Raw genomic sequence first — 27,043 nt, forward strand, 5'->3', positions numbered from 1 at the left:
ACAAGCAATTCAGTCTTTAAAAAACAAGATGTTTACAATGTAAGTTCTTGAGAATTTGTTGAGAGTGAAACATAACATTCGAACCTATTTCCCTCTTAACCCTGGCCAGATTAGCTAAAAGAAACCTCTGAATTGGTAGGAGTATATGGAGCATAACACCCATAACACCTTCCCCAGTGAGGGAAGGACAGGGTTTGATGCGAGTGGTAGAAAAAGAGAGCACTGGAGTAGGCTGAGCACCATTTCAGTGGACAGGACAGGAGGCCTGGGCTAGGAGCCAGGGAAGCTGTTACAGCAGCCTGTCAGGGCTGCCTGCTGCCTACATTTGCATCATTCAACAAAGGACACCAGCTTTCCTCTAAACTGCCTGACGGAGCACGTAGGACACTTCTGTAAAGGATGGAGGGTGAAATCTTGGACTACCTGGTACTGCATCATCTTCCTTTCTCCCATCCTCCCATCCCTAGAGGGATGTGCTTTTAATAAGCACTTAGGGTAACTCTCATGCAGGTGGCTTCTGGCACTGGAGTACCACTTTCCAGAGAAACTCCCTGAGAGGAAGACTCACTGGTGGCACTTGTTAAAATTCAAAATTTGATGCCTCATACTAGAGAACTTTTTTTTTTAAATGAAGGCCCCAGGTAATTTGAAAGGAAGTTTGGCAAACAGCTTTAGAGACTTTTACTTTTTGTTTTCCCACAATACTTATATTTGCATTTTGAAAAAATAAGTACTTTGTGGAAAAGAACATATTACAAACCCGAACACTTTTTCTCTAACTCAGACTTCTCAGTGCTGCAGACCCATAGATCTGTTTATGTGACATCTCTCCTTGCAGTCATGAAAATATCTGAGACTCAGCCTGTTGAAATCAATTGAAATCACCATCTCCCCCCAAATCTCTTTCAGTGTTCTCCACACCTCAGTGAACATTGCTTTCCATCCACTGTGCCTGCCAGATATCCTGTCATGACTCCTTCCTCTCCTTCAATCCCCATTCATTCCTCTACTTTACCTAAATCCATTCTCTAGACCTATTTCACCTCCTAAATTGTTCCATTTCCCCCACTTTTCTCCATCTCCTTGTGCCCATCCCAATCCACTTGAACTACTTTGGTCCAAGACTGACCTTGTTCATATCTCCACACTGCAGCGGGAATAATCTTTTCCAAACACGGATCTGATCAGGTTAAATCCCTACCCCATTTTGTTCTCAGTATGGCCAAGCAAGTCCTGCTTAGTCTGGTCTCCCTGCACAGGGCTCTAGTCACAATGACTTCCTTTCAGACCCTTGGGCTTGCACTGTTCATTCCTGACAAAAGGCTGTACATATATTGTTCCCTCTGTTTTCTTTTCTCCTTTCTTCAGTTTCTCATCCTTCAGATCTGTATTCCAGGCGACCTCCTCAAGCATGCCTTACCTAACTTTTCTGACCAGATCAGTGACTGACTCTAAGCTCTCAGAGCACCTATCTCTTGCAACTTTCATTTATCTATCTAAATAAACGTGGCTCGCTTATTTGTTGAATTAGATCTTTACAAATTCCTTTGCCTAGAACAGTTTGTTTCCTTGCTCATCGTCTCTTTGCTTTTCACTTCCTTAGTATCTATTGCAGGACAATTTTTAGTATTAGTATTTACAGCTAAAACACACCTCTGGCTGTTCTTGCCTTAGCATTTTCCGATCTTTTGAACATTTGCCTCTACCACAACACTTATTTACCTTATATTGTGTTTTTTTGTTGTTGTTGTTGTTTTCTCAAAGGTTTCTCTCTCTAGTGTCAGTGGCTTTGCTGTTGCTGCTGCTAAGTCGCTTCAGTCGTGTCCGACTCTGTGCGACCCTATAGACAGCAGCCCACCAGGCTCCCCCATCCCTGGAATTCTCCAGGCAAGAGTACTGGAGTGGGGTGCCATTGCCTTCTCCGGTCAGTGGCTTTAGGGCAGCTATTTTACTTATCTCTGTATTCTCAGCACTTAACACATGGTCTTGTCTTCAATAAATATTTGTAATGACTGAACTGGAGCCTTAGTTCAGCCATATAGTGCATATGCTGATCTTTCTGCTTCTAATATCTTCTCTCACTTTGCCTACAAACTCTTACCACTTGATACAGAGGAGGCAGTGATATAGAGGAGGATAGCATTACTTTCAACAATATATGTATAATTTTTATTCAGTTCCTTTCTCTTTTCAGTTTCATTTGAAAACTGATAATTACCTTAAAAGGTTATTGGAAAGGTTAAAAAAGTTAATGATCTAATTAGTACTCCTCTGTCTCTGCCTGTCAGGTCAAATTTCTCCTGTTCTATATCAACTACCTAAGGTATTTTGTCTCAGGATTAGGTTTTTGGAATTTCTTGTACCCAGTTAGCTCTTTTGTTTTCCCCCACCTGTTTTTGTCCTCTTTTCAGTAAGTCTTGATGGATCAATTAAAACTAGAAAACAAATCATTAGCAAATAGAAAGTATCTCTTCCTTGTTCTCTTAGAGAGATTGTCCTGAGGTGAGGAGCTATATTTGCAAAACTGCACAGGCCTTTCATTTATTTATTTTAAATACATACACATATCCAAATTCTTTTCCCATTTAGGTTGTTATATAATATTGAGCAGAGTTCCCTGTGCTATACATAGGTCCTTTTTGGTTATATATTTTAAATATAGCAGTGTGTACATGTCAGTCCCACACTGCCTAACCGTCTCTCCCCACTACCCTTCCCCTGTGGTAACCAAAAGTTCATTCTCTAAGTTGCCTTTTTTTTAAACTTTAAAATAAGAAAGGATGAATAACAAAATGTTTAAATTTCCATACCAAAATAAGTGAAATGTTTCATTTTCTTTTAGATATGTAATGTGTCTTACCCAGAGCATAAGAAGAAACTTTGGTTTCCTTCCCTTCACATTTACAAATCTGTAACTAAACATTTTAGCAGTTAAGCAACTCTACAGTGAACTATCTGGTAGCTACCAGTATAATCAATTATTCTTACCAACCAAATACTTTGCTTTCTTTTCGTAATTTACCTGTTTGGTTGTCAAAGTTTAAACATAGCATAATACAACGATTATACTCTTTAAAATACCATGGGCACTTAAAATGTGTATATAACTGAACAAAATAGAAGTTCCATGAAAAATGTTTGAACACAGGCGTAAATCGTGACAAGAGCTTATGCTGAAGTTTCTCTATGCTTCTCCAACATTACCTTGTGTGATTCAAGTACTATTTGTTATTGAGACTTGTCACTCTCAGTTGACTAGTAAATTTAATGTGCTTTAGCCAACGTTTAAAATCTGAGGCAAATAAAACCTAGGTGATTTATTCGTGGGCCTAGTACCAAGACCTGCCAAGGAAGTGTTCTTAAGCGTTTTAAGATAGAAAACTCAGTTTATGTTGTTAAGCCACCGGTTTGAAAGCAACATCCTCGGGCAGTTGACGTTTACCACATAATGGTGAGGTAAGCGGCCCAGTCATCAAAGGACCCTTTTTCAAGTCCATGAGTCATAAGTCTCAAGCACTCCTGGAGTCCAGGCTGAATTTCTTCACTAGCTTGGTTGGGAACCCGTCTCTCCTAAGCTGTGTAGTTAACTGGCTCCGTTGCCGGCTGGATGACAGCTGATCCCGCACTCTTCAGGGCGGGCTCGTGTCCAGGTGCACCTATCTCCACCGTCAAACCCACTCCTCTCTCTCGCGGCGGTCTAGGGCCATCCGGACCAATTTCGGGGGTTTTCTTTAGCCAGTGAGACTTTGCAGAACAGGTTCCAAAAGAAAAGCAGGAGGCAGAGGAGGAGTAAGAAGTAATTATTGGTAAGAGTCAAAACAAATGACTCTCCACCTGTGAGACGCGACGACGAGCACCCCATTTGGCTGCGGAAGCCACAGGGATGCACAGACCGCCTCCCGCCAACCGTCTGCCTCTTCCCCCAACTGCCCACCCTAGTCACGGTCACGTGATGAGGGAGCGGCGCGCGCCGGCCACGGCGCTGATTGGCCGGCGGAGGGAGCGCGGGGTTTGATGGGAAGGAGTTGGCCGGGCCCATATCTCTGTCACTGGCTGGTGCTGTCCGCTCTGGAGGCGGACTGCGGGGTGGTGGCTGAAACTGGCAGAGGTGGACGCCAGCGCCGGGCTTTGCCCGTTTCTACTTGAAGGTAGAGGGTTCAAAATGAGGGTCATTGGGAAGGTTCGGCAGAAGGGAGGCGCGCTGAGCTTTTCCCTGGGAAATACGCTGCCGATTATCTCGCTTGCCTCTCCCAGGCGCCTCCGCCTTATGCCGAGTGGCCTACCAGTTGCGCGGCGGCGGCTAGTCGAGCTCCTGCCCGGCTGGGTGCTGACCCCTTCTCACCGCCTGATCCCCTTGGTTTCCCGGTCCAGTGGCTGGGATGGCTCTGGAGTGTTGGAGACCCCTTTTTGTCCCCGGAGGGGAGTTGGTTCCCCAGCCTTTTTTCAGAGATTCGAGGCGGGGGTGGTGGTGCGGTGGCTGGGTTGAGCGGCGCACCATCCCTTTGGCCCACCTCTCTGTCCGAGCGAAGGGTCAGAAGGTCCTACAGTAGGCCATCGCTCTGCGTGGGTTCTACCCTTGTCATCTTTTGCTGAGTTGTGCAGAGGCGCCGCGAGTGGGAGAGATCGGGAGGGACCGAAAACTGTCAGTGTCATACTGCTCGGCCCAGGCTTGTGGGCGTGGATTATGTGCTGCTTAGAGAAGCCTCTCTTCTGCCGTTGTACTTATTTGAGAGATGGTGGGGTGAAGGGAAGGGCGAGATTGCGTGGGTGTCATAGGCCTGGCAGAAGAAGAGCAACTCTAAACCGCATCAATAGTTTTAATTCCTGAATATTGTGTATGGGGATTAAGAGAAAGTTGGGATTGGTGCTCTCAGTTTTGCTGATGGTGCTCTCGCTGTACTAAGTAAAATCTATGACTCACTGAATTTTCCATTTTCCGTTTTTCCCAGTAGGCTTCTGGTTTGTGGTGCCCATTGTCGACTGTTTTCTCCTTTCTCTGTGGCCTGGGTGTCACTGTTGACAAAATTGTCACCACACAAAATTCAACAGCAGTTTGTGTGGTTGTGAGTAAGCTTCGCTTCAGGGATATGTTCAAACTGGCAAGGAATGCTAATTTCTTGTCCTCAGCAGCCCCCGTAGTTTAGTTTTAGGAGAATCAAGTTGATTTTGAACACATTTTTAAACGAGTGATGCATTTACAATTAGAATTTCAGTTTTTCTGTCATCTACTGGGATGAGCCCAATACTGTTAAAAACCTTGGTGTTCATATATTATTAACTTGAAATATTCTTTCTTAAGGAAGAAATGGCTTACAACAGGTATGATTTGTTATAGAAATCTTTCCAATCAAATAGTCATTTTTTGAGTAGTATTTAGTTTAGAATGACTATTGACTTACCGTGAAGACTAGAACTTAATCATTAAATAATAAAAGTACACTTTTAGAAGTGTACTTCTTTTCAGTAATTTTATTTTTGAGCAATAAATGTGGTTTGGGATATTTCAGAATTGTCCTTTCAGTTAGGATATTCGGGAGTTAGAGTTCTAGAACAAACCCTTTTAATCTCAAGTTGAATAGTCCAGTGTGTTATAGAGGTTTCTATTGATGGTGACTGAATAGTTTTTACTTAAGTTTGGAACTTGATAAAACTAAACTTCCTTTGCTGTTAAAGGCCCTATAGGGTTATTTTAATGGAAGAGTTGTTAGAGTATTTTGCTTTTTTTTTAATATTGGAGGAAACGAGAGCAATACACTTTCAGTTTAAAATGCAAACTAATTTTGTTTTCCAATTTTAAAATTATGAAACAGTTTCTTTATAAGAAAGTAGAAAGAAATGTGTTCCATATGAGAAGTACTGCTGTACTACATGTGTTTTCTGGTAATAGTAGTAATAAGTTCTATAGTTTATTATACACTTCATTATTTGTTGAACACTGTGCCAAATAATGTATGATTTCATTTAACTTATACAACAATTATGTGAAGTGTACTTTCACAGCTAAACAAATGCTGAACTGAGGCTTAGAGAGTTTAGTTTATCCAAGATCGCATAGCTAGTGTGTGGTTGAGTCATATTTTGAATCCAGACCTTTTTTATTGCCTTATTTCAATATGACTTGAAGTAAGCTGAAAATTTAAGAATAACATGTCTCAAGATTTTAAATTCTGACACCTAAACCTGAGTGTGAATAGCAGTTAGTAGAAAGCATTCGAATAATATGGTGGGCATTGTTATTTATTGAAAAACACATTAGATGCACCCAGCTCTTATGGTCATGTCAGGTCCCATTATATCAAAGTGGAAGGAGACTCTTTGTACATGTTCATAGAAGAGTTCTTAGAATAGGCCAGTTGAGATTGAACCATCTGTCCACTCAAGGGCAAGCAAATCGATTTATGCTTCAGAAAAAAATGCTAGTAGTTTGATTCTCATGTATTTTCCCTGTGTTGAAAGGAAGCAGAGATGGACTGGAGAAAGGCAACACCCACAGCAGTAAAAAAACAATTTGTGTTGAGAAATTAGGATGTGTCAGACACTGTTGTAAATCCTTTAGAATGCTTTTTAACATTTGAGAGGATTCTTATCTATCACTGTTTTGCAGATGAAGATAATGAGTAACTGAGAGGTTAAGTACTTTATTTGCCCAAGGTTTCATAGTAATGTTAATGTTTCATTAATACCAAAACAATTCTCAAGCAAATAATTGATGTGAAAGTTGGTATTAATTGTAGTATTATGCATATATTTCATATGACATGTATTTTAAAAGTGATATGCAGTAAACAAGTAGAAGTAGTACTTGAAGACTTCTTGTACCAGTTCTGCCCCTACCTGGAGGTACATGATTTTGGCACATCATTTAGCTTCTCTTCCGTATAGACTTAAGCACTCAAATTTAATCAAATAAAGGAATTGGGCTACATGATACACTGTACCAATCCTGGATCTTGTGTTTATAACTTTCCACTGCAGTAAGCCTGTTTACCAGATGTTTGAGAATGTCTGAGGTGCTTTTACGTACAAATAATTCAGTGTAATCTACAGAAAGATTTTATTTCTGATTTTGAGTTATTGGAAATAACTTGTTTATTTTTTTGGCCTTTTTTATTGAACTATAGATGATTTACAATATCATATAAATTGCAGGTATGTAACTTAGTGATTTACAATTTTTAAAGATTATTCTCGATTTATAGTTATAAAATGTTGGCTATATTCCCTTGCTGTACAATATATCCTTGTAACTTATTTGTTTTATACATAGTAGTTTGTACTTCTTAATCCCCTACCCCTAACTTGTTGCTTTTTAAAAAATCAAAAGTAAAATACTGTGTCTGGGTCTTCTATTAGTACTTACTGTCTTTGGGAACTTAGTAAATTATTTCACTTCTGTAGCCTCAGTTTCCTCATTTGTAAAACAGATTGATAATAGTATCTAAATGACAAAATTTATGAAAAACATTTGTTTTATGGCTTGCTAGAAGATTGAGTACTCAGCGTTTAAATATTATTGTCATTAATTTCAAATGTTAAAATATCTAGTTTATGGTAGCTATAAACTTGGAGGCACGTCACTGTTTCAAACCAGAATGTGTAGGTCAGTTGTATACAAATCACTGTCCTATACACCATGCATACGTGGGATAATGTATACTTTGAAAGTATACAAGTTAAGTGGTTCATCTGAATCTTCCCTCCCCAGTCACGTGTCTTGGTGATTTTTAGCATATATGGTTTTAAGATCTATTTAATGTCTTAGCTTAGAAATTTTTAGTTTTATTCATTAAAGTTCCTGTGTTTCCTACAACCACATTTTAGAAATTTGAATACTGAGTTACTATTGAAAGATTAATAATAATATTTAGATTGCAACTTAAATGTGACTTTATAGCATTGATTACATTTATAAACTGCAGAAATTTTTAGGATAGATGATAGATATTTCTGTCCATAAAAGTCACTTTGTATGTTTTATAATTAGATTTTTTGTTACTTCTGTAACCGAGAAAGTTCAAGGTAGGCATGCCTTATGCTAATTCCAATCTAAAAATAGTATTTCAGAGTGTATGTACTTACTTGGTACTGGCATTATTTTGTGATTACATTTATTGGTTTAAAAAAATGTAAGAATTATGGCCTAACTTTTTTGCATGGAAATGAAGCAGTTTTATATTGGTAGAATATAACTGTAACCTTGTAAAAATATGTAAGTTTGAAAATATAATTCAACTATTTGAATTTAAAAGAATTAAAAATTATATAATTATTGACTGGTAAATTGATTTAGGTTATAATATTGCTGATACATTTTTTAAATGTATGGTAATATTTAATATAGCTTCCCTTGTGGCTTAGTGATAAAGAATCTACCAGCAATTCAAGAGACTGCCTGCAACACAGGAGATGCCAGTTTGATCCCTGGGTTGGGAAGATCCTCTGGAGAAGGAAATGGCAACCTACTCCAGTATTCTTGCCTGGAGAATTGCATACATTTGAGACTCATAGAAAAACAACCAAAAGATGGGGATAGGAGATACAACTGCCTGACATGACACTTTAACTAACTTGAGGGACTCAGAGTTTCAGAGAGAAATGCTTATTTGGGTGTTGACTGGTTCTAGACAGATCAGAAGTCTGAAGATAGAGTTCCTTTGGGTAATGTTTCTTCTGAGTTATGGACAAATGACTTGATTTCTTTCTACTTAATTTTCTTATCTGTAAAATGGTAGTAATGAAGATTATCCTGTGAAAAGTGATACTACTATTAACTTTAATGTACAGAAAAGAAAATTATGGCTCAGAAACATTAAATGATATGCTCATTGTCACAGGTAGCCTTGTAACCCTTATTTTCTTACTCAGAATCCAGTTGACTTTCTATTATTGTAAAGTGATGTTATTTCTGAACATTGTAGAGCACCCCTAACTCCAAATAACTAGTTTAGTTGGGAGACAGCCAAATGATAGATATGGCTGTATTTAAGAATGTAGAATAAAAGTATAGCAGAACTTTTCTTGTAAGAACAACATAGAGGACCTACTTTAAGGAACAGAAAATTGCAAAGTGGTATAAATATACACTTTTAAAATGCCTTGCTACTTAAAAAGTCCTTCCAGCATTATTTTCACTTTTAAATATGTTCTGCCTTGAAAGAAAGATTTTTTAAAAGGTGGACTATCTGCAAGTCTATCTGAATTAAAATCTCACATAAGTGAAATCCAAGGAAATTAATATTTTATAGTATTTTATTTATTTTATAGTATTGCAGCATTTAAATTTTATAGTGAGTATGCTGTGTATTTAACTTAAACTTTAAAAATAATTTCTTTATTTCTAGCTGTGAATTCCTTTGGACAACTGATGATATTTATTATTGTGCCCAGTTTTTACAAATGAAAAATGGGTGGATTATTTTCTCGATGGAGGGTAAGTTAGTTTTCTTTACAACAGTTCCTAGTCTAATGTAAAAGTGTCCCATCAAGTTATTTGTAAAGATCTTTGTGGTGTAAACTTGAGTAGTAGTTTAATATTATCCCTAACTCTATTCAATTTTTTTTTTCCTTCTTGTGAATTTGTTTTTTATTTGGACTTTAATGGTTATACTTGCTTTATAGGTGTCTCATGTCTCTGTTTAACAGGATTATTTCACTTTGACTTACGAATTATTTTTATTTCTCTCTTTATACCTTCATGTACAAATGATTATCTTTTATTGTTTTCATAGCACCTAAATTTCAGTCTTACTTGAAAGATAGTTGAAATTATTCTATGCAGTACTTAATGTTTTTATAGGTTGTATCTTTTTGCTTAAAGCTTATCACAAATATTTACTGAAGTGATACTAGATGTACTTTTAGGAACTACTAGGTTAAACACAATTAAAAATAGAGTTTTATTTTATTGGCTAAGTCTTTAAATTTAGGGTTATAAAATATATTGGTAAATGCTCTTCTTTAAAATAAGGGAAGGTAATGTAGTCTAGGACAAACTGCTTATTTTTTTTACTCCTTTTTACCGTAGTAACGGAATCTAGCAGTACTTGACATACAGTTTAGTTTTTGAACTATTGCTGGAACTGCTTTGCTTTGGATTGACATTTTATTGATACTGTCCACCCCGCCCCCCTTTAAAATCTGATAATTGAATTTATCTGTTCTTCCTTTATCTTTCTTGTTAGGTTGAACCATATGAAATTACCAGTCTTCAACAGTTCTGACTCCATAAACAGCAATTTCATATGGTTTAATCTAATATTAACAATTCCTGTGGGTGCTGCAATGAATTGATTATCATTACCCTGTTAGATGGTTGAGTATATAATTAGTAATTATTTTTTCAAGTGTTATGTGAGCCATTTTGGCTGATTTTTATTCTAGGTGATATAAAAAATGTCTCTGAAAAACAAGCTCTGTTGTAATGAAGTATTCTTAGATGCCCTTTAAAAATCTGATCTTCAGAAAAGTACTTTAGGAATTCAGAATGAAGGTAGCTTATTGATTTTTGACCCCCAGCATCCTAAGTGAACTTATAGCAATAGTAGATCAGAACATCTTTAGTTTTGAATTTTTAAATAGAATTTATAGTTATAATAATTTAATATAATTATTTAGAATTAATAATTTATAATAATAATATAATTCTTTTGAATAATCATATCTAAGAAAATTTTCCTTAAAGGAAAATTTAAACGAATTAATCCTCAATAATTTCTAAGTATGTTTGATTGGGGTTAACGAGAGTAAAAATTGAGCTACAGAGTTGAAAGTACTTTTGGGCCTAAAAATAAGTTAAATAGGAGCATCTTATTTCTTTAGTCTTGTGTAACTTTGTTTATACTTATAATTTTTATTTAAATCTAAATCTCATTTGTAAATAAACAGGAATACATATTGCTTGATAATATTGAAAAAACTTAGTTTTGGATTAAAATGTTCTTTTATGATTAAAAAAGTCAAAGTGTTTCCAAGTTAGTGATAACAAGCTTTAATGCTGTCTCCTATTTCTGTTTATATAACAGACGAAACCTTCAACTGTAGAGGTTCTGGAAAATATAGATAAGGTATGTTCTTTGGCTCTGGGGTGTTATCTAAATATTATTTTAGTATATATTACTTTGGAGACTAGATCTGGTATGGGAATTTAGAGGTGATATACAGTAAGCCTGAGAACGTTCATGTTAAAGTCCAAAGTCTTATCAGTGACTTAAGAACTCTGTGTCAAGTAATAGTGTAAATCAATGTTACACCATCATAGATAAGTAGATTATAAAATAGTCTGAAACTATTTATATCAGCTTGCAAACTTCACAGCTTTTTACAGTTTCTATCATAAAAAATACTTATTCCTTGGGAATATTGAGAATGATGAATAGATTGAGGGAATCTAGTATGGATCACTGTTTCAATTTTTATTAATCCTTTTTATAGTTACTTTTTGTTTGGCCTTATACAAAGAGAGTTACTACTTGTTTGTTTTAACAAATACTGAATATTGATGCCAATTTTATACCTCTTGAGCTTTGCTAGTTTGATAGGTTATCAAATATTATTTTTAAATATTTTCCATAAAAAGATTTGTCAAATCATTATAGGCATTTTAATATATTTAAACTTCATTTTTAATTGTCTTTTCATATTATGTTCTATTTCAAATATCAAGGTATTATATTTCATTGAATTTTAAGGGTTGTTTCTCTGTAACTTCTCTATCATGTTAAATTTTTTTTAAACAGTTTACTTTCTTTATGAATTTTTCTCTTCACAGGAAATTCAAGCATTGGAAGAATTTAGGGAAAAAAATCAGAGATTACAAAAATTATGGGTTGGAAGATTAATTCTGTACTCTTCAGTCCTCTATCTATTTACATGTTTAATTGTATACTTATGGTATCTTCCGGATGAACTTACAGCAAGACTTGCCATGACACTCCCATTTTTTGCTTTCCCGTTAATGTAAGTAAAATATTCTTTTTGTTGACTTTTCTTCTTTCTGACTAGATAGTTTTAATATAGTCAGTTTCTTTTTATTATGAAATATAGTACTGTTGCAGATTGAATAAATTTCCTTTTTTTTGCAATTTGAAAACTGTTTCTTTAAAAAAGTAGAACAGTTGTTCTAAACTTTTATTTACAGTCCAGTGTACTTGAGGAATATGACCCAGTGACATTTATAATAATGGTTCTATATGGTAATCTTTTTGTGATTCTCTAATAGATGGTCATGCTTCCTAAGAGTATTGGGCATGGAGTGGGCATTTCTGATTGTGGGTAATGGTAAGTGAGGGAACGCTTATAAAACAAAAAGAACAATTGCTCCAGTGATTCTGAATGTATTCCATTCTCCTGCTGTTCCCCTCTTTTTAGTAACTGCTATAAAGCAATTGACTCTTAGTATAGAAATATTTTGTAATATAGTACTTTACAGGAGATGAGTCATGATTGAAAATTTTGACAGAAAGTTGAGTGAAAAATTTGTTCAGTCAGCAAATGTTTATAGGTACCAATTGTGTAGATGTTGGATTATTGTGGTGTATGGTACACAAAAACACTAAACCTTTGTCCATAGATCTTAGACTGCATACATTAACTTAAGTATAATGAGTATTATGAGAGTGTCAAATGGTCTGGGAGCATTTGACAGGATCCCTAACACAGTCTGGAGTGGAGGTGGGGGTCAGAGAGGTGGAGGTGGGGGTCAGTCCTTTGTTTTCTTTATTACTGCTGCCACAAATTTAGTGATTTAAAGTAATACCATTTATTATATCACAGAAGTAAGTCAGAAGTCCAGGTAGTTTGGACTTTTTGCTTAGGGTCTTACAGGTTTAAATCAGTTATCAGCTGGCCGGGAGTCTCTGGTGGGAAGAATCTGCTTCTAGGCCCAAACGAGGTGTTGCCTGACTTCTGCTCTCTCTGCCTCTGATTTCCTATTTTGCCCTTGATTGGGAGAAACTTCTGCTTAATGGCTTAGCTGGTTATATTAGATCCACCAGGATAATCCATGTTAATCTTCCTATCTTAAAATCAATTGAGTAATAATTATATCTGCAAAGCCCCTTCATCAGTTCAGTTCAGCTCAGTCCAGTTCAGTTGCTCAGTCATGTCCGACTCTTTGCGACCCCATGAATCACAGCACACCAGGCCTCCCTGTCCATCACCAACTCCCAGAGTTCACTCAGACTCACGTCCATTGAGTCAGTGATGTCATCCAGCCATCTCATCCTCTGTCATCCCCTTCTCCTCCTGCCCCCAATCCCTCCCAGCATCAGAGTCTTTTCCAGTGAGTCAGCTGTTCGCATGAAGTGGCCAAAGTACTGGAGTTTCAGCTTTAGCATCATTCCTTCCAAAGAAATCCCAGGGCTGATCTCCTTCAGAATGGACTGGTTGGATGTCCTTGCAGTCCAAGGGACTCTCAAGAGTCTTCTCCAACACCACAGTTCAAAAGCATCAATTCTTCGGCGCTCAGCCTTCTTCACAGTCCAACTGTCACATCCATACATGACCACTGGAAAAACCATAGCCTTGACTAGATGGACCTTTGTTGGCAAAGTAATGTCTCTGCTTTTGAATATGCTATCTAGGTTGGTCATAACTTTCCTTCCAAAGAGTAAGCGTCTTTTAATTTCATGGCTGCAGTCACCATCTGCAGTGATTTGGGAGCCCCCCAAAATAAAGTCTGACACTGTTTCCACTGTTTCCCCATCTATTTCCCATGAAGTGATGGGACCGGATGCCATGATCTTCATTTTCTGAATGTTGAGCTTTAAGCCAACTTTTTCACTCTCCTCTTTCACTTTCATCAAGAGGCTTTTTAGTTCCTCTTCACTTTCTGCCATAAGGGTGATGTCATCTGCATATCTGAGGTTATTGATATTTCTCCCGGCAATCTTGATTCCAGCTTGTGCTTCTTCCAGCCCAGCGTTTCTCATGATGTACTCTGCATAGAAGTTAAATAAGCAGGATGACAATATACAGCCTTGACGTACTCCTTTTCCTATTTGGAACCAGTCTGTTGTTCCATGTCCAGTTCTAACTGTTGCTTCCTGACCTGCATACAGATTTCTCAAGAGGCAGGTCAGGTGGTCTGCCCCTTCATAGCAGTACCTAGATAACTGTTTGTATAACCAGAGAATGGAAATGTTGGAGAGAGAGGGTGGGTATCTTGGAATTCTGCCTACCATAGCCTTCCTGAGGAAGTGATGTTTGAATTTGAGATCTGAAGGTTGAATATGTGTAGCAAGGGTTGTGTGATATGGTAGGTAGTGTAGTAGGCAGAAGGAATGGCATGTGTGAAGACGCCAAGGGAAGATAGAGCATGTAGGTTTAAAGAAGTGAAAGAAAGCTGAAGACTGGATTATGGAGAAAAATCTGGATAATTAGGCGAAGGATATTTCTTGTGGGCCTTATAGTCCATGATAAGGATTTTAGCTTTTAATCTAAGAATAGTGGGCAGCCACTGAAGACTTTTAAGAAGTATGACATGATTGTATTGTTATCTTGAAAATACCACTAAGGCTACAGCATGGAGAGTAAATTAGAAGGGAGTAAGAAGGAAGGAATGATGCTAAAGCTGAAACTCCAGTACTTTGGCCACCTCATGCAAAGAGTTGACTCATTGGAAAAGATTGTGATGCTGGAAGGGATTGGGGGCAGGAGGAAAAGGGGACGCCAGAGGATAAGATGGCTGGATGGTATCACCGACTCGATGGACATGAGTTTGAGTGAACTCTGGGAGTTGGTGATGGACAGGGAGGCCTGGCGTGCTGCGATTCATGGGGTCGCAAAGAGTCGGACACGACTGAGCCACTGAACTGAACTAAACTGAAGAATGAATCTGGAGCAGCAAGATAAAAGGTTATTGTAGCTGTCCGAGAGAGACATAGTGTTAATTTGCACTTGAATGGTGGTAGCAGCATTGAAGAGGAACAGATGGTCTGAATGAAGTGGATGGGTTGAAGAGATTTAGGAGGTAGAATTGAGGTAATATGGAGAGGTTCTTCGTGATTGGTTGGATATGGGGTTGGGGGGGTGAATTGCATCAAGGATAAAATTGAAGTTCATAGCTTGGGAAATTTGGCTGATGGTAGTGTCATTCATCTGAATAAGCAACAACATGAGAGCGAGCAGGTAGTTGACCCACTGAGACCGAAATACTTGTGTTCTATCCAGATAGAGCTGCCAAGTAGGATGGTTAAGTATGACTATGAAGTTCAGGAGAGAAATTTGAATAGAAGGTACAAATTTAGGATTTGGAAGTATATAAATATTAGTCAAAGCCATCATTTGTCTATTCAGTAAATATTGAGTACCTGCAGTGTATTAGGTTTGGAGCTAGCCCCCAGCAATAAGATCTTTGTCGTCATGGAGCTTGCATTCTGTTGGGGTTGGACAGACAAAAAATGAGAGACAAGTAAACAAACAAAGTTAATTTAGAGAAAGATAAGTGCAATGAGGGAAATAAACAGGTGATGTGATAGAGAGGAGTAGGATACTTCAGGATGGTCCAGAAGGCCTCTTTTGAGGACCTGGTATTTGAAGTGAGAACTAAAGTATGAGAGAGAACCAGTATGGAAACAGTTGGAGTATATGGAAGATTATTTATATATACAATGTAGAATAGCATGTATACCCACAGAGAGATATAGGAAAGGATTATCCTCAAAATAATAATGGTAATTTTCTCTAGGCTTTGGAATTTTAAGTAGTCATTTCTTTCCATTTGCTTTTTTGGTGTTATTTGAATTTTTAATATCAATGTATTCTTCAAATGAAAAACACAATTCCAAGAAGATCTTTCCAAAAGAAAATGCACAGGCTGTGAAGTATGAGAGAGTATTACTTAGGCGAGAATCAAAAACATAGGTATATCTGGAATGTGTGAGGAGAGGATGAGCAATGGAGAGGAAGAGCAATACAAGGTGAGCTTGCACAGTCTAGGTCATGGAGATCACAGAGAGGAGTCTGAATTTCATTTTGGGTGAAATGGTAAATGTGTAAAGGTTTTAGTAGAAAATGGCATGATGATATCTAAGTTAAGATCATATGTGCTGTCGTAGGGAGATGGAGTAAGAGGAGGACAAGAGTAGAAACCAGGAGATCAGCTCAGAGGCTGTTATAGAAGTTTAATTAAAAAATGAAGGTGGATTAGACTTCCCAGTGACAGTAGAGATGAACAATGATTTGGAAATATTTTGGAAGTGAAACTGAGACAACTTGATGGGAAGAAATGGAAGGTAAGGGAAAAGGAGGAATCAGGGTGATAACAAGTTTTTTGCTTTGACATTTGGTGGGTAGGATCTTTTTCTTTGGGACTTCTATAGTAAACATGTTTGGTTTAGTCTTTAGGAACTCCTAGAGCTGATACAATTTTAACTTTGTGTGTAGGTTAAAGAGCCAAAAATCGAGTGCATGCATATTACAAAATAGTTGTTTCTGCCATTTAAAAGTTTTTTCTTCTCTTTTGAAATCTATTGGAATGCTTCTTAACCCCACATGTAGTCACAGATTTCATAATGCTGAGCTTCTTTCCCTTGTTTCCTTCCTATTTTTTTCCCTTTAAATGAAGAGAGAAAAATTTAGAAAGTGAGTAAGTGGAAATATTAGTTGATTTAAGTGTCTTTATATACTTAAACTTCACTTGACATCCATTTCCATATAAAAATTGATTTTCTGCTTATAAAAGATTTTTTATCTAGTTGTAAAAGAACGCCTGGCAGGGAACTCTACTGTGTTAATTCCAGTGCCTATCCATAGATTGTCATCAGCTATTTTGACTCAGAAGACTTTTTTTCCCAAATAAATCATACACTGTTTTTAAAAGTAAAAAATACTTAGTTTCTTTAAAAATGTTTGTTATTTCTTCCATTTGATCTTTCCACTCTTTGAGTATGAAACTTTGTTATCCTTACTGTGTCCTTTTGCTTGTTCTGCATCAGCTACATCTAGTATTTCTTGGCATGTTACACTTCAGAGCTATTTCTCACTCTCTCATTCACATCTGTGACCTGGTTCTCTGCTGCAGTTTCTATTTCAGTGTGCTCGTCACTTTTGGAAGCATAGCCCAGTTATCCAACAAAGAATAGAATTGTCCTTCTGATTGATGACAGTCAAAAAAGCATGAAATAAAATACAGCAACCTGAGAGTGAATGTGGTAAATAGAAAGAAGACTCACCACAGGACATTTTCTTTTGAGTGTAATGTGAGCTGTTGCCCAAGCTTACCCCTGGACTTTTTTTCTTTGGAAACTTCTTTTTTTTTTTTTGAGGTTTTTTTCCTTTGGAAACTTTTTTTTTGAGGTCTTAACCAGGTTTTGCTTAAAGAAATGGAGGCAGAAGAAGCAATAAAATGCATTGCTTCACTCTCATCACTGTCTACATTGATTGTAAAGTTTAGACATCTACCTAATAACTACAAGAAGTGACTGCTGCTTCTGCATTCCAAGTTTCCCAAATGCTTTTACTTGCAGAGAAGTTATAGATTTTGGACTGAGCATATATTGCCTAATCATAACTATTCCCCAATTATCTTTTATTATAGAATATTTTATTATGTCTTCTTTTTAGGATGTAATATGGAGGGACTTGGTGAGATTCCAATCTATTGTTTTTCTGCTTTTCAGATATGATAATATATTTATATTTCTCTGGTCTCTTTAACTGTTACTAAAACTGAAAGTAAGGTGAACTGATTTCATAGGAATTATTAAGACTGCGTGCTCCATAGTGAGGGAAGGTTTGGGTTACAGTTAAATTTTTATATTTCTACATTTTGCTGGCTGATACATGCATTACCTTGGGAGCTGGCTCATTTTTTGAGTGAACAACCGTAAAGTTCATCTCTATCCTTAACTAACTCTTTGAGCAACCTTATAAATTTTTATTTCTGGATACCTTATTCTTACTAGTTAAACCTTTCTAGAAATTCCATTCAAAAGATCATTTCAGAGACCAATTAGCATAAAATGTTGACTTCCCCATAGGATTTAACCATGTTTTCTTTCCCTGTATGTGTGTTTTCCTCTTAAAATGAATTTATGAAGGGGAGAATTTAAGCAGAGTAACTGAGGAAGGTGGTTTTGTGCTGTTTGCTATGTTTTCTTAGTTTTCTGCTTGAAAGCTGTTTGAGGATAGAGCTTTGATCTTATACTGATACAATTTTTATGCCTCTTTCCCACTTTATCTTCTCCCAACAGCTTGTGATATATATTTCCTCAATCCATCTAGATAGCTAACAGACATAATTTGTAGCCTTTTGAGGAAAGTTAAAAGTTTGTTTCATGAACTCTAATAATAAAGTATCGAGTATAATAAAGTTCAGTTCAGTTCAGTCGCTCAGTCGTGACTATTTGCGACCCCATGGACTGCAGTACACCAGGCCTCCCTGTCTATCACAAACTCCCAGAGCTTACTGAAACTCATGTCCATTGAGTTGGTGATGCCATCCAGCCATCTCATCCTCTTTTGTCCCCTTGTCCTCCTGCCCTCAATCTTTCCCAGCATCAGGGTCTTTTCCAATGAATCAGTTCTTCACATCAGGTGGCCAAAGTATTGGAGTTTCAGCTTCAGCATCAGTCTTTCCAATGAATATTCAGGACTGATTTCCTTTAGGATGGACTGGTTGGATCTCCTTGCAGTGAAAGGGACTCTCAAGTTTTCTCCAACACCACAGTTCAAAAGCATCAATTCTTCGGCACTCAGCTTTCATTATAGTCCAACTCTTACATCCATATATGACTACTGGAAAAACCATAGCTTTGACTAGACAGACCTTTGTTGGTAAAGTAATGTCTCTGCTTTTTAATATGCTGTCTAGGTTGGCCATAGCTTTTCTTCCAAGGAGCAAGCGTCTCTTTAATTTCATGGCTGTAGTCACCATCTGCAGTGATTTTGGAGCCCGCAGAAATAAAGTCTGTCAGTGTTTCCATTGTTTCCCCATCTATTTCCCATGAAGTGATGGGACCAGATGCCATGATCTTAGTTTTCTGAATGTTGAGTTTTAAGCCAATTTTTTCACTCTCCTGTTTCACTTTCATCAAGAGGCTCTTTAGTTCTTCTTTGCTTTCTGCCGTAAGGGTGGTGTCATCTGCATATCTGAGGTTATTGATATTTCTCCCGGCAGTCTTTATTCCAGCTTGTGCTTCATCCAGTCCAGCATTTCTCATGATGTACTCTGCATAGAAGTTAAATAAGCAGGGTGACCATATATAGCATTGATGTACTCCTTTCCCGATTTGGAACCAGTCTGTTCCATATCCAGCTCTAACTATTGCTTCTTGACCTGCATACAGATTTCTCAGAGGGCAGGTCAGGTGGTCCGGTATTCCCATCTCTTTAAGAATTTTCCACAGTTTGTTATGATCCACACGGTCAAAGGCTTTGGCATAGTCAATATAATAAAGTATCTCTCATCAACTATAGTTGTAAAGAAGAAGGTATCTGAACACCTCTTGATATTTACTCAAGGAGACTACTTAGTTTTTGTAGGTAAGAAAATAATTTTGCAGGCATCCCTTTTATAATATTGATAGCTATTAAAACATAGATATTCACTTGATATAATTTTGTATTTAAAGAATTATGTACTGAGACATAATTAAGAGACAAATCCTATTCTTGGATAGGGAGATTCAGTATTGTAATGAGATTGGTTCTCCCTAAATTAATCTAAAAATGTGTAATCACAATAAAAAGACTAAAAATCTTGGTACACTTATTCCATAATTTTTAATGGAAAAGTAAGCAAATAAAAATGTCTTGAAAAATCTAGAAAAGGAGCAGAGGTCTACCAGGCTTCAGATGTATTATAAAATTTCATTAAGTAAAAGTTTGGTCTAAATAGAGACACAGACCAAAGGAAGAGAGACACAAGAATCCAGAAATAAATCTCCAAAGGAATTTTTATTGCATATGGTTTTTATACATGATAAAGATAACATTTCAACTCATTGGGGGAAAATGGTATTGAGTTATATCTCCCTTTCCATTATAAAATAAAATAAAAAAAATAAAGCTTGTATATATGTATGGAATTTAGAAAGATGGTAACAATGACCTGATATATGAGATAGCAAAAGAGACACAGATATAAAGAACAGACTTTTGGACTCTGGGAGAAGTCGAGGGTGGGATGATTTGAGGGAATAGCATTGAAACATGTATATTACCATATGTGAAGTAGATGACCAGTTCAAGTTCGATGCATGAAGCAGGGCACTCAAATCCAGGGCACTGGGACAACCCTGAGGGATGGGATGGGGAGGGAGGGGGGACACATGTACACCCATGGCTAATTCATGTCAATGTATGGCCAAAATCACCACAATATTGTAATTAGTCTCCAATTAGTTAATTAAAAAAATAATTCTACTCAACATTGTTTAATAAAAAAATTATTTTCTTAAAAAAATAAAGCTTGTTCATTATACCAATATAAATTATTTTTGTTTGAATGTGAAAATAACTCTTGCTAAACCCTTTGATGATTAAATAAACTGACAAAATAGTCAACATAGTTATAAATACTGAGATCTGTATTTTTTCACTTTTAGCTTTATATATTGCTAAGTCTCATCTTAAAACATTTCAATAAATTGGATGGGTTTTGTGCAGTTGTTAGAAAGAAAGCACTTAAATTTGGCAAAAAGGACCAAATAAGTAAAAACTCCTTTGTATATGATTATTGCTAAAAAATCATCAGAGATTTATGGAATGTTAATCCTTCAGTAAAAATGAGGAAGGTTTATGTTGTTTGAGTTTTAGACATTCTGCTGCATTTTAACGTTTATCATTTTTAAATTCAGTACAGTAAAAACACTTACTATGAAGGATTTAAAATGTTTACTGAATCTAAGGTGTAGTTCTGTTTTATTGAAACTCCAATTTTTCATGTTAGAGCACCTTTATAAATTTACAGTGCAAGTCACTGATAATATTCAACAGAAATTCATTCCGACTTACTTTTCAAATAACATCAGATTCATTCAGAAAGGAACAACAGAAATAATTTAATGAATATGAGTTAAGGGATTTTAGTATGTCTTAGTATTACTATCTTAGAACTGATTGTGTATATGAACTTAACTGATTTTCTGTACTAGTTTTGTATTCAACCATAATAATTGTCTTATTGTTTCTTTTTAAAATTTTACTTTTTGACCCTTTTTATTTTGTATTAGGGTGTAGCCTACTAACAATATTGTGATAGTTTCAGGTGAACAGTTTCTAATAAATATTTTAGTTGATTCTTTGAGAGTTTACAAGTATGCAATCTTATTATTTGTAAATAGCAATAATTTTACCACCTCCTTTTAGATTTTTTGACTCTTTTCAGAATATTCCCCCCTCTTTCCTAATTGTGTTGGCTAATACTTGCAGGACAGTGTTAACTTACAGAGAAGATAGTTGTCATCCTTGACTTGTTCTTTCGGAATGCTTCTAATTTCCCCATTGGGCATTATTCTGACTTTTGGTTTGAGACATATATTTTATGTTAAGGAATTTTCTAGCTTTTTGTATATTGTTTAGCTTTTTTTAAGAAAGATTATTGAATTTTGTTAAATGCTATTTCATCATCTATGGAGATAGCCAGATAATTTTTCATCTTACACTTCTTTATATGATAGATCATATTAAATATTGAATTCAAATGCCAAAATGTTGATTTCTAGGAAAATTTCTACTTTCTTAGTTGCAGTCATTTTGTAAAAAATTAGAAAGCTTTTCTTTCTTTTTAAATGGTCTGTAACAGTTTAAATAGTACTGGCAGTATTTGTCCTTTACAGGTTTAGTAGTATTCCATTTGAAATCTTTTGGGCTTTGTGTTTTTTAATAGCAGCTAGCTCTTAACAACTTTTAAAATTCAATAGTAGTTAATTTTTTAGGCTTTCTCTCTCTTCCAAGGTTACTTTTGTTAATCATTCTGCAGTTTTAAAATATATTTGCAGTGTTGTAATAGTAGTAATCACTGTCTCTAATTGATTTTTAAAATCTTCCTTGTAGCTATGATTGCTGCTTCCTTATTGTTTCTTATTTTGTATATTTGTAATTCTTTTTTGATTGAATTGTTTTTATTAGCTGTTTTATTCCAAAGAACCAGATTAAAAAAATGACTTCTTTTTATTAATTATTTTTTCATGCTTAGGTTTACTTTATTCTTGTTACTCAAAATTAATGCTTTAATATATTTATTTTCATTCTTATTTCTTAACACAATACACGGTGCATATATTTGAGGCCATGGTATTTTCTGACTGTTTTAGTTTTATCCCACAGGACTTAATATGTGGTGATGTGTATTTACTTTGGTTATTTTAAGACATCATTGCATTTTTTTATAAGTTTTTATAATTTAAGGGTTATTTCTAGATGGCAGGGTGTATTTGTATGTTTGGTTTTTTGGCTTAGTTATTATTGGCAGTTTTTTTTTTTTACAATAATAAAATATATTTATCAGTTTTCACAATCAATAGTTGAAAAATAAAAGATAGTCATAGTTGCAAGCCATAATGGGAACATGATTGATCTAACAGTATAAAATAATTACATACAATTTGGAAGATCAAGCAGAGTGATGTAAGTGAAAGTGCATACATGCACATGTTTTCATCCACCCAGCCAATCTGTGTCTTTCTGTTGATACATATAATCCATTTACAATTAAGATAATTATTGATCTGTATGATCCTGTTACCATTTTCTTAATTGTTTTGGATTTATTTTCTGTAGGTCTTTTGCTTCTCTTGCGTTTCCTGCCTAGAGAAGTTCCTTTAGCATTTGTTGTGAAGCTGGTTTGGTGGTGCTGAATTCTCATAACTTTTGCTTGTCTGGAAAGCTTTTGATTTCTCCATCAAATCTAAAGGAGACTCTTGCTGGGTAGAGTATTCTTGGTTGTAGGTTCTTCCCTTTCATTGCTTTAAATATGTTGTGCCATTCCCTTCTGGCTTGTTTCTGTTGAGAAATCAGCTGATAGCCTGATAGGAGTTCCCTTTTATGTTATTTGTCATTTCCCCCTTGTTGCTTTTAATATTTTATCTTTGTCTTTAATTTTTGTCAGTTTGTTTACCGTATGCCTTAATGTGTTCCTCCTTGGGTTTATCCTGCCTGAACTCTGCTTCCTGAACTTGGTTGACTATTTCCTTTCAAATGTTAGGGAAGTTTTCAGCTATTATCTCTTCGAATATTTTCTCAGGTCCTTTCTTTCTTTCTTCTCTTTCTGGGATCCCTATAATGTGAATGTTGATGTGTTTAATGTTGTCCCCTAGGACTTCACTGGTTGCTCAGCTGGTAAAGAATCTGCCTGCAATGTGGGAGAGCTGGGTTCGATCCCTGGGTTGGGAAGATCCCCTGGAAGAAGGCAAAGGCTACCCACTCCAGTATTTTGGCCTAGAGAATTCCATGGACATGGAGTCACAAAGAGTTGGACACAGCTGAGTGACTTTCACTTTCAGAGATCTCTTAGGCTGTCTTCATTTCTTTTCATTCTTTTTTCTATATTGTGTTCTGCAACAGTAATTTCCACCATTCTGTCCTCCAGGTCATTTATCTGTTCTTCTGCTTCAGTTATTCTGCTATTGATTCCTTGCAACCCACTCCAGTATTCTTGCCTGGAAAATCCCATGGATGGAGAAGCCTGGCAGGCTACAGTCCATGGGATTGCAGAGAGTCAGACACGACTGAGCGACTTCACTTCTCTTCAATATACTATTCATCTTTGTTTGTTTGCTCTTTAGTTCTTGTAGGTCTTTGGTAAACATTTATTGCATCTTCTCCATTGTTTTCCCAAGCTCCTGGATCATTTTCACTGTCATTATTCTGAATTCTTTTTCTGGAAGGTTGCCTATCTCTACTTCATTTAATTGTTTTTCTGGGGTTTTGTCCTTTCATCTAGGAGATAACTTTCTGCTTTTTCATCATGGTTAGTTTTCTATAATATGGTTTTTGTTTTAGCTGCTGTGGAACTGTGCTTCTTCCTTCTGCCCTCTGATGGATGAGGCTAAGAGCTTATGTTAGCTTCCTGATGGGAGGGACTGGCAATGGGAAAAACTGGGTCTTGCTCTGGTGGGCAGGACCTTGCTCAGTAAAGCTTTAATTAAATTATCTACTGATGAGTGGGGTTGCACTCCCTCCCTGGTAGTTGTTTGGCCTGAGGCGACCCAGCCCTGGTGTCTAGAGAACTTATGCCAAGAAGGACCTTCCTGGCCTGCTGCTGCCAGTGTCCCTGTGGTAAGTTCCTGCCAACCCAGGCCTCCACAGGAGACCCTTCAGCACGAGCAGGTAGTTCAGTCTCCTGTGGGATTTCTGCTCCTTTCCTCTGGGTCTTGGTACATGCAGAATTTTGTTTGTGCATTTCAAGACTGGAGTCTCTCTTTCTCCCAGTCCAATAGAAGTCCTATAATCAAATCCCACTGGCCTTCAAGGCCAGATTTCTTGGGGATTCCCAGTCCCTTTGTCAGATCCCCAGGCTGTGCAGCCTAACATGGGTTTCGGAACCTTCACAACAGTGGAAAAGCTTCTTTGGTATTACAGTTCCCCAGTCCGTGGGTCACCCACCCAGTGGGTGTGGGGTTTGGTTTCATTGATGGTGCTGCTCCACTCCCACTGTCTTGCTGTGGCTTCTTCGTCTTTGGACGTGGGGTATCTGTTTTTTTGGTGAGTTCCAGTGTCCTCCTGTCGATGGTTGTTCAACAGTTAGTTGCTGTTTTGGTGCTTTTGCAGGAGGAGATGAGCACACATGCTTCTACTCCGCCATTTTGAACCAAGACCCTATTTCTAGTTTTAATGTATTTCTTTCAGAGAATGTTGTTTAATAATATTTCTACTTCTTTGATCTTATTGAGACTTTTTGGTGGCATGCTGTTTGGTTACTTGCTGTGTTTCATGAATACCTGAAGATAGTGTTTTTTTCCCACATACACAGAGTTTGATAGTATCAGTGAAAATGACCTTGCTGTGTTATATAGGTCTTCTGTATCCTAGTAACAATGTACTTTTACTTCTTGCTATATTTCCTTTAGTTTTCCTTTATATGAATGTTGATACTTTTCTATTTGATGAGTAGATATTCCTAAACTGAAAGCACATCCTTTAAAAAATACTTTTTACTTTGAAATAATCACAGATTCATAGAAAATTGGAAAAAACAGATATACAAGCATGTCCTATTTCTCCTTCACCTAGCTTCCCCAGTGGTTACATCTTGCATGACTATAGTTAAATAACACAGCTGGATATCGTTATTGGTTCAATTCATAGAGCCTATTCAGATTTCACTAGTTTTGCATATGCTCATTTGTGTGTATGTATTTTATATTTGTTTAGTTTTATCATATGTGTAGCTTCATATAACTATCCCACAATTTAGATCCAGAATTGTGCAGAGTTCCTTTTTGCTTCCCCTTTATAGTCATAACAGCTCTCTTCCACCTGCCCCATTCCTAACCCCTGCCACCCCAATCTGTTTTCCATCTCTATAATTTTATTTCAAGAATATTATAAAATCGGATCACATACTATATAACCTTTTGGAATTGGCTTTTTAAACTCCGCATATTCTTGAGATCCATCCAAAATGTTATATTCTTGTGATCCATTCAAAATGTTAAGTATGACAATAATTCCTTTTTATTGCTGAGTAGTATTTCATGGCATTAATGTAGCACAGTTTGTTAGTCCTATTCTTGTTGAAGGACATTTGGATGTTTTCCAGTTTTTGGCTCTCACAAATGAGACTTCCATGAATATATGTGTACAGGTTTTTGTCTGAATGTAAGTTTTCATTTCTCTGGTGTATATACCTGAGTGTAATGTCAGAGCCACATGTAAATACATGTTTACTTTTATAAGAAATTGCTGAACTTTTTTTCAGAGTGTGTGTGTATTCAGTCGCTCAGTTGTGTCCGACTCTCTGAGACTCCATAGACTGTAGCCTGCCAGGTTCCTCTGTCCATGGAATTCTTCAGGCAAGGATACTGAAGTGAATTGCCATTCCCTTCTCCAGGGGATCTTCCCAACCCAGGGACTGAATCTGGGTTTCCTGCACTGCAGGCAGATTCTTTTCCATCTGAGCCACAGGCTTTTTTTTTTTTTTCAGAGTAGAGGTACCTTTTTACACTCCCACTGTTACGTTTAAGTGGTCTAGTTTCTCTGCATCCTTGCCAGCGTTTACTGTTTTCTAATTTGATCATTCTGATAGGTGTGGATTGATAGATCACTGTGGTTTTAACTTACATTTCCCTGATGGCTGTGATGTTGAACATATTTTCATGAGTTTATTTTCGATTTGTATCATCTTCTCAGTGAAATTTCTATTCATGTTTGCTGTCTGATTTTCTAATTGAATTATTAGTCTTTTTGCTGTTGAGTTTTGAAAGTTCTTTATGTATTTTAGATAGAAGTTTTTTGTTGGATATATGGTTTTAAAATATTTTTTCCCAGTCTGTAGTTTGTCTTTTCATCCTTATAAACGGTTTTTCACAGAGCCAAATTTATTATTTACAATTTTCCTTTTATGGATTGTGCATTCGTTATCAAGAACCCCTCTGTAACAGACTCAGACTTAGGGAACGAGCTTATGTTTGACAGCGGGAAGGACGGGGGAAGGGATACCTCAGGAGTTTGGGATGGACATGTACACATTGCTATGTTTAAAATGGATAACCAACAAGGACCCACTGTATAGCACATGGAACTCTGCTCAGTGTTACGTGGCAGCCTGGATGGTAAGGGTGGATTTGGGGGAGAGTGGATATGTGTATGTGTATGGTGGAGTCCCTTCGCAGTTCACCTGAATGTATCACAATACTGTTAATGGCTATATCTCAATGCAAGACAAAAAGTTAAAAACAAAAAACTGCCCTGTAGCTGTAGGTCTTGAAGAATTTCTTCTTTATTTGCTGTGCTTTTTTCCTTCTAACATTTTACATTTAAGTTCATAATCCATTTTGAGCCTGTTTTTAAATATAAGATGTGAGGTTCCATTGAGATCCTGTCTGTTGCTTGCTTTCTTTGCCTGTGGATGCTCAGTTGCTTCAGCTGTATTTGTTGGAAA

General features: G+C 36.6%; 1 protein-coding gene across 7 annotated transcripts in view; it reads left to right on the forward strand.

Moving 5' to 3' along the window:
- Nucleotides 1-2,519: 2,519 nt before the first annotated feature.
- Nucleotides 2,520-27,043, forward strand: part of LNPK (lunapark, ER junction formation factor) — a 99,457-nt gene continuing 74,933 nt past the window's right edge. For 4 of the 7 annotated variants that reach the window (XR_009490729.1, XM_024975640.2, XM_024975636.2 and 1 more), the window contains exons 1-4: nucleotides 4,066-4,148; nucleotides 9,342-9,430; nucleotides 11,022-11,063; nucleotides 11,768-11,955. Coding sequence is in view for 6 of the 7 variants with exons in the window: in XM_024975640.2 (XP_024831408.1) it covers nucleotides 9,404-9,430; nucleotides 11,022-11,063; nucleotides 11,768-11,955 (257 nt within the window). In the remaining variant the exon portion in view is untranslated. Of the gene's footprint in view, nucleotides 3,651-4,010; nucleotides 4,149-7,121; nucleotides 7,150-9,341; nucleotides 9,431-11,021; nucleotides 11,064-11,767; nucleotides 11,956-27,043 lie in introns of those variants that run through there. The other 3 variants (XM_024975635.2, XM_059875173.1, NM_001075989.1) reach the window with 3 other exon arrangements.

Source organism: Bos taurus, chromosome 2, assembly GCF_002263795.3.
Source record: "Bos taurus isolate L1 Dominette 01449 registration number 42190680 breed Hereford chromosome 2, ARS-UCD2.0, whole genome shotgun sequence".
NCBI lineage: Eukaryota > Metazoa > Chordata > Mammalia > Artiodactyla > Bovidae > Bos > Bos taurus.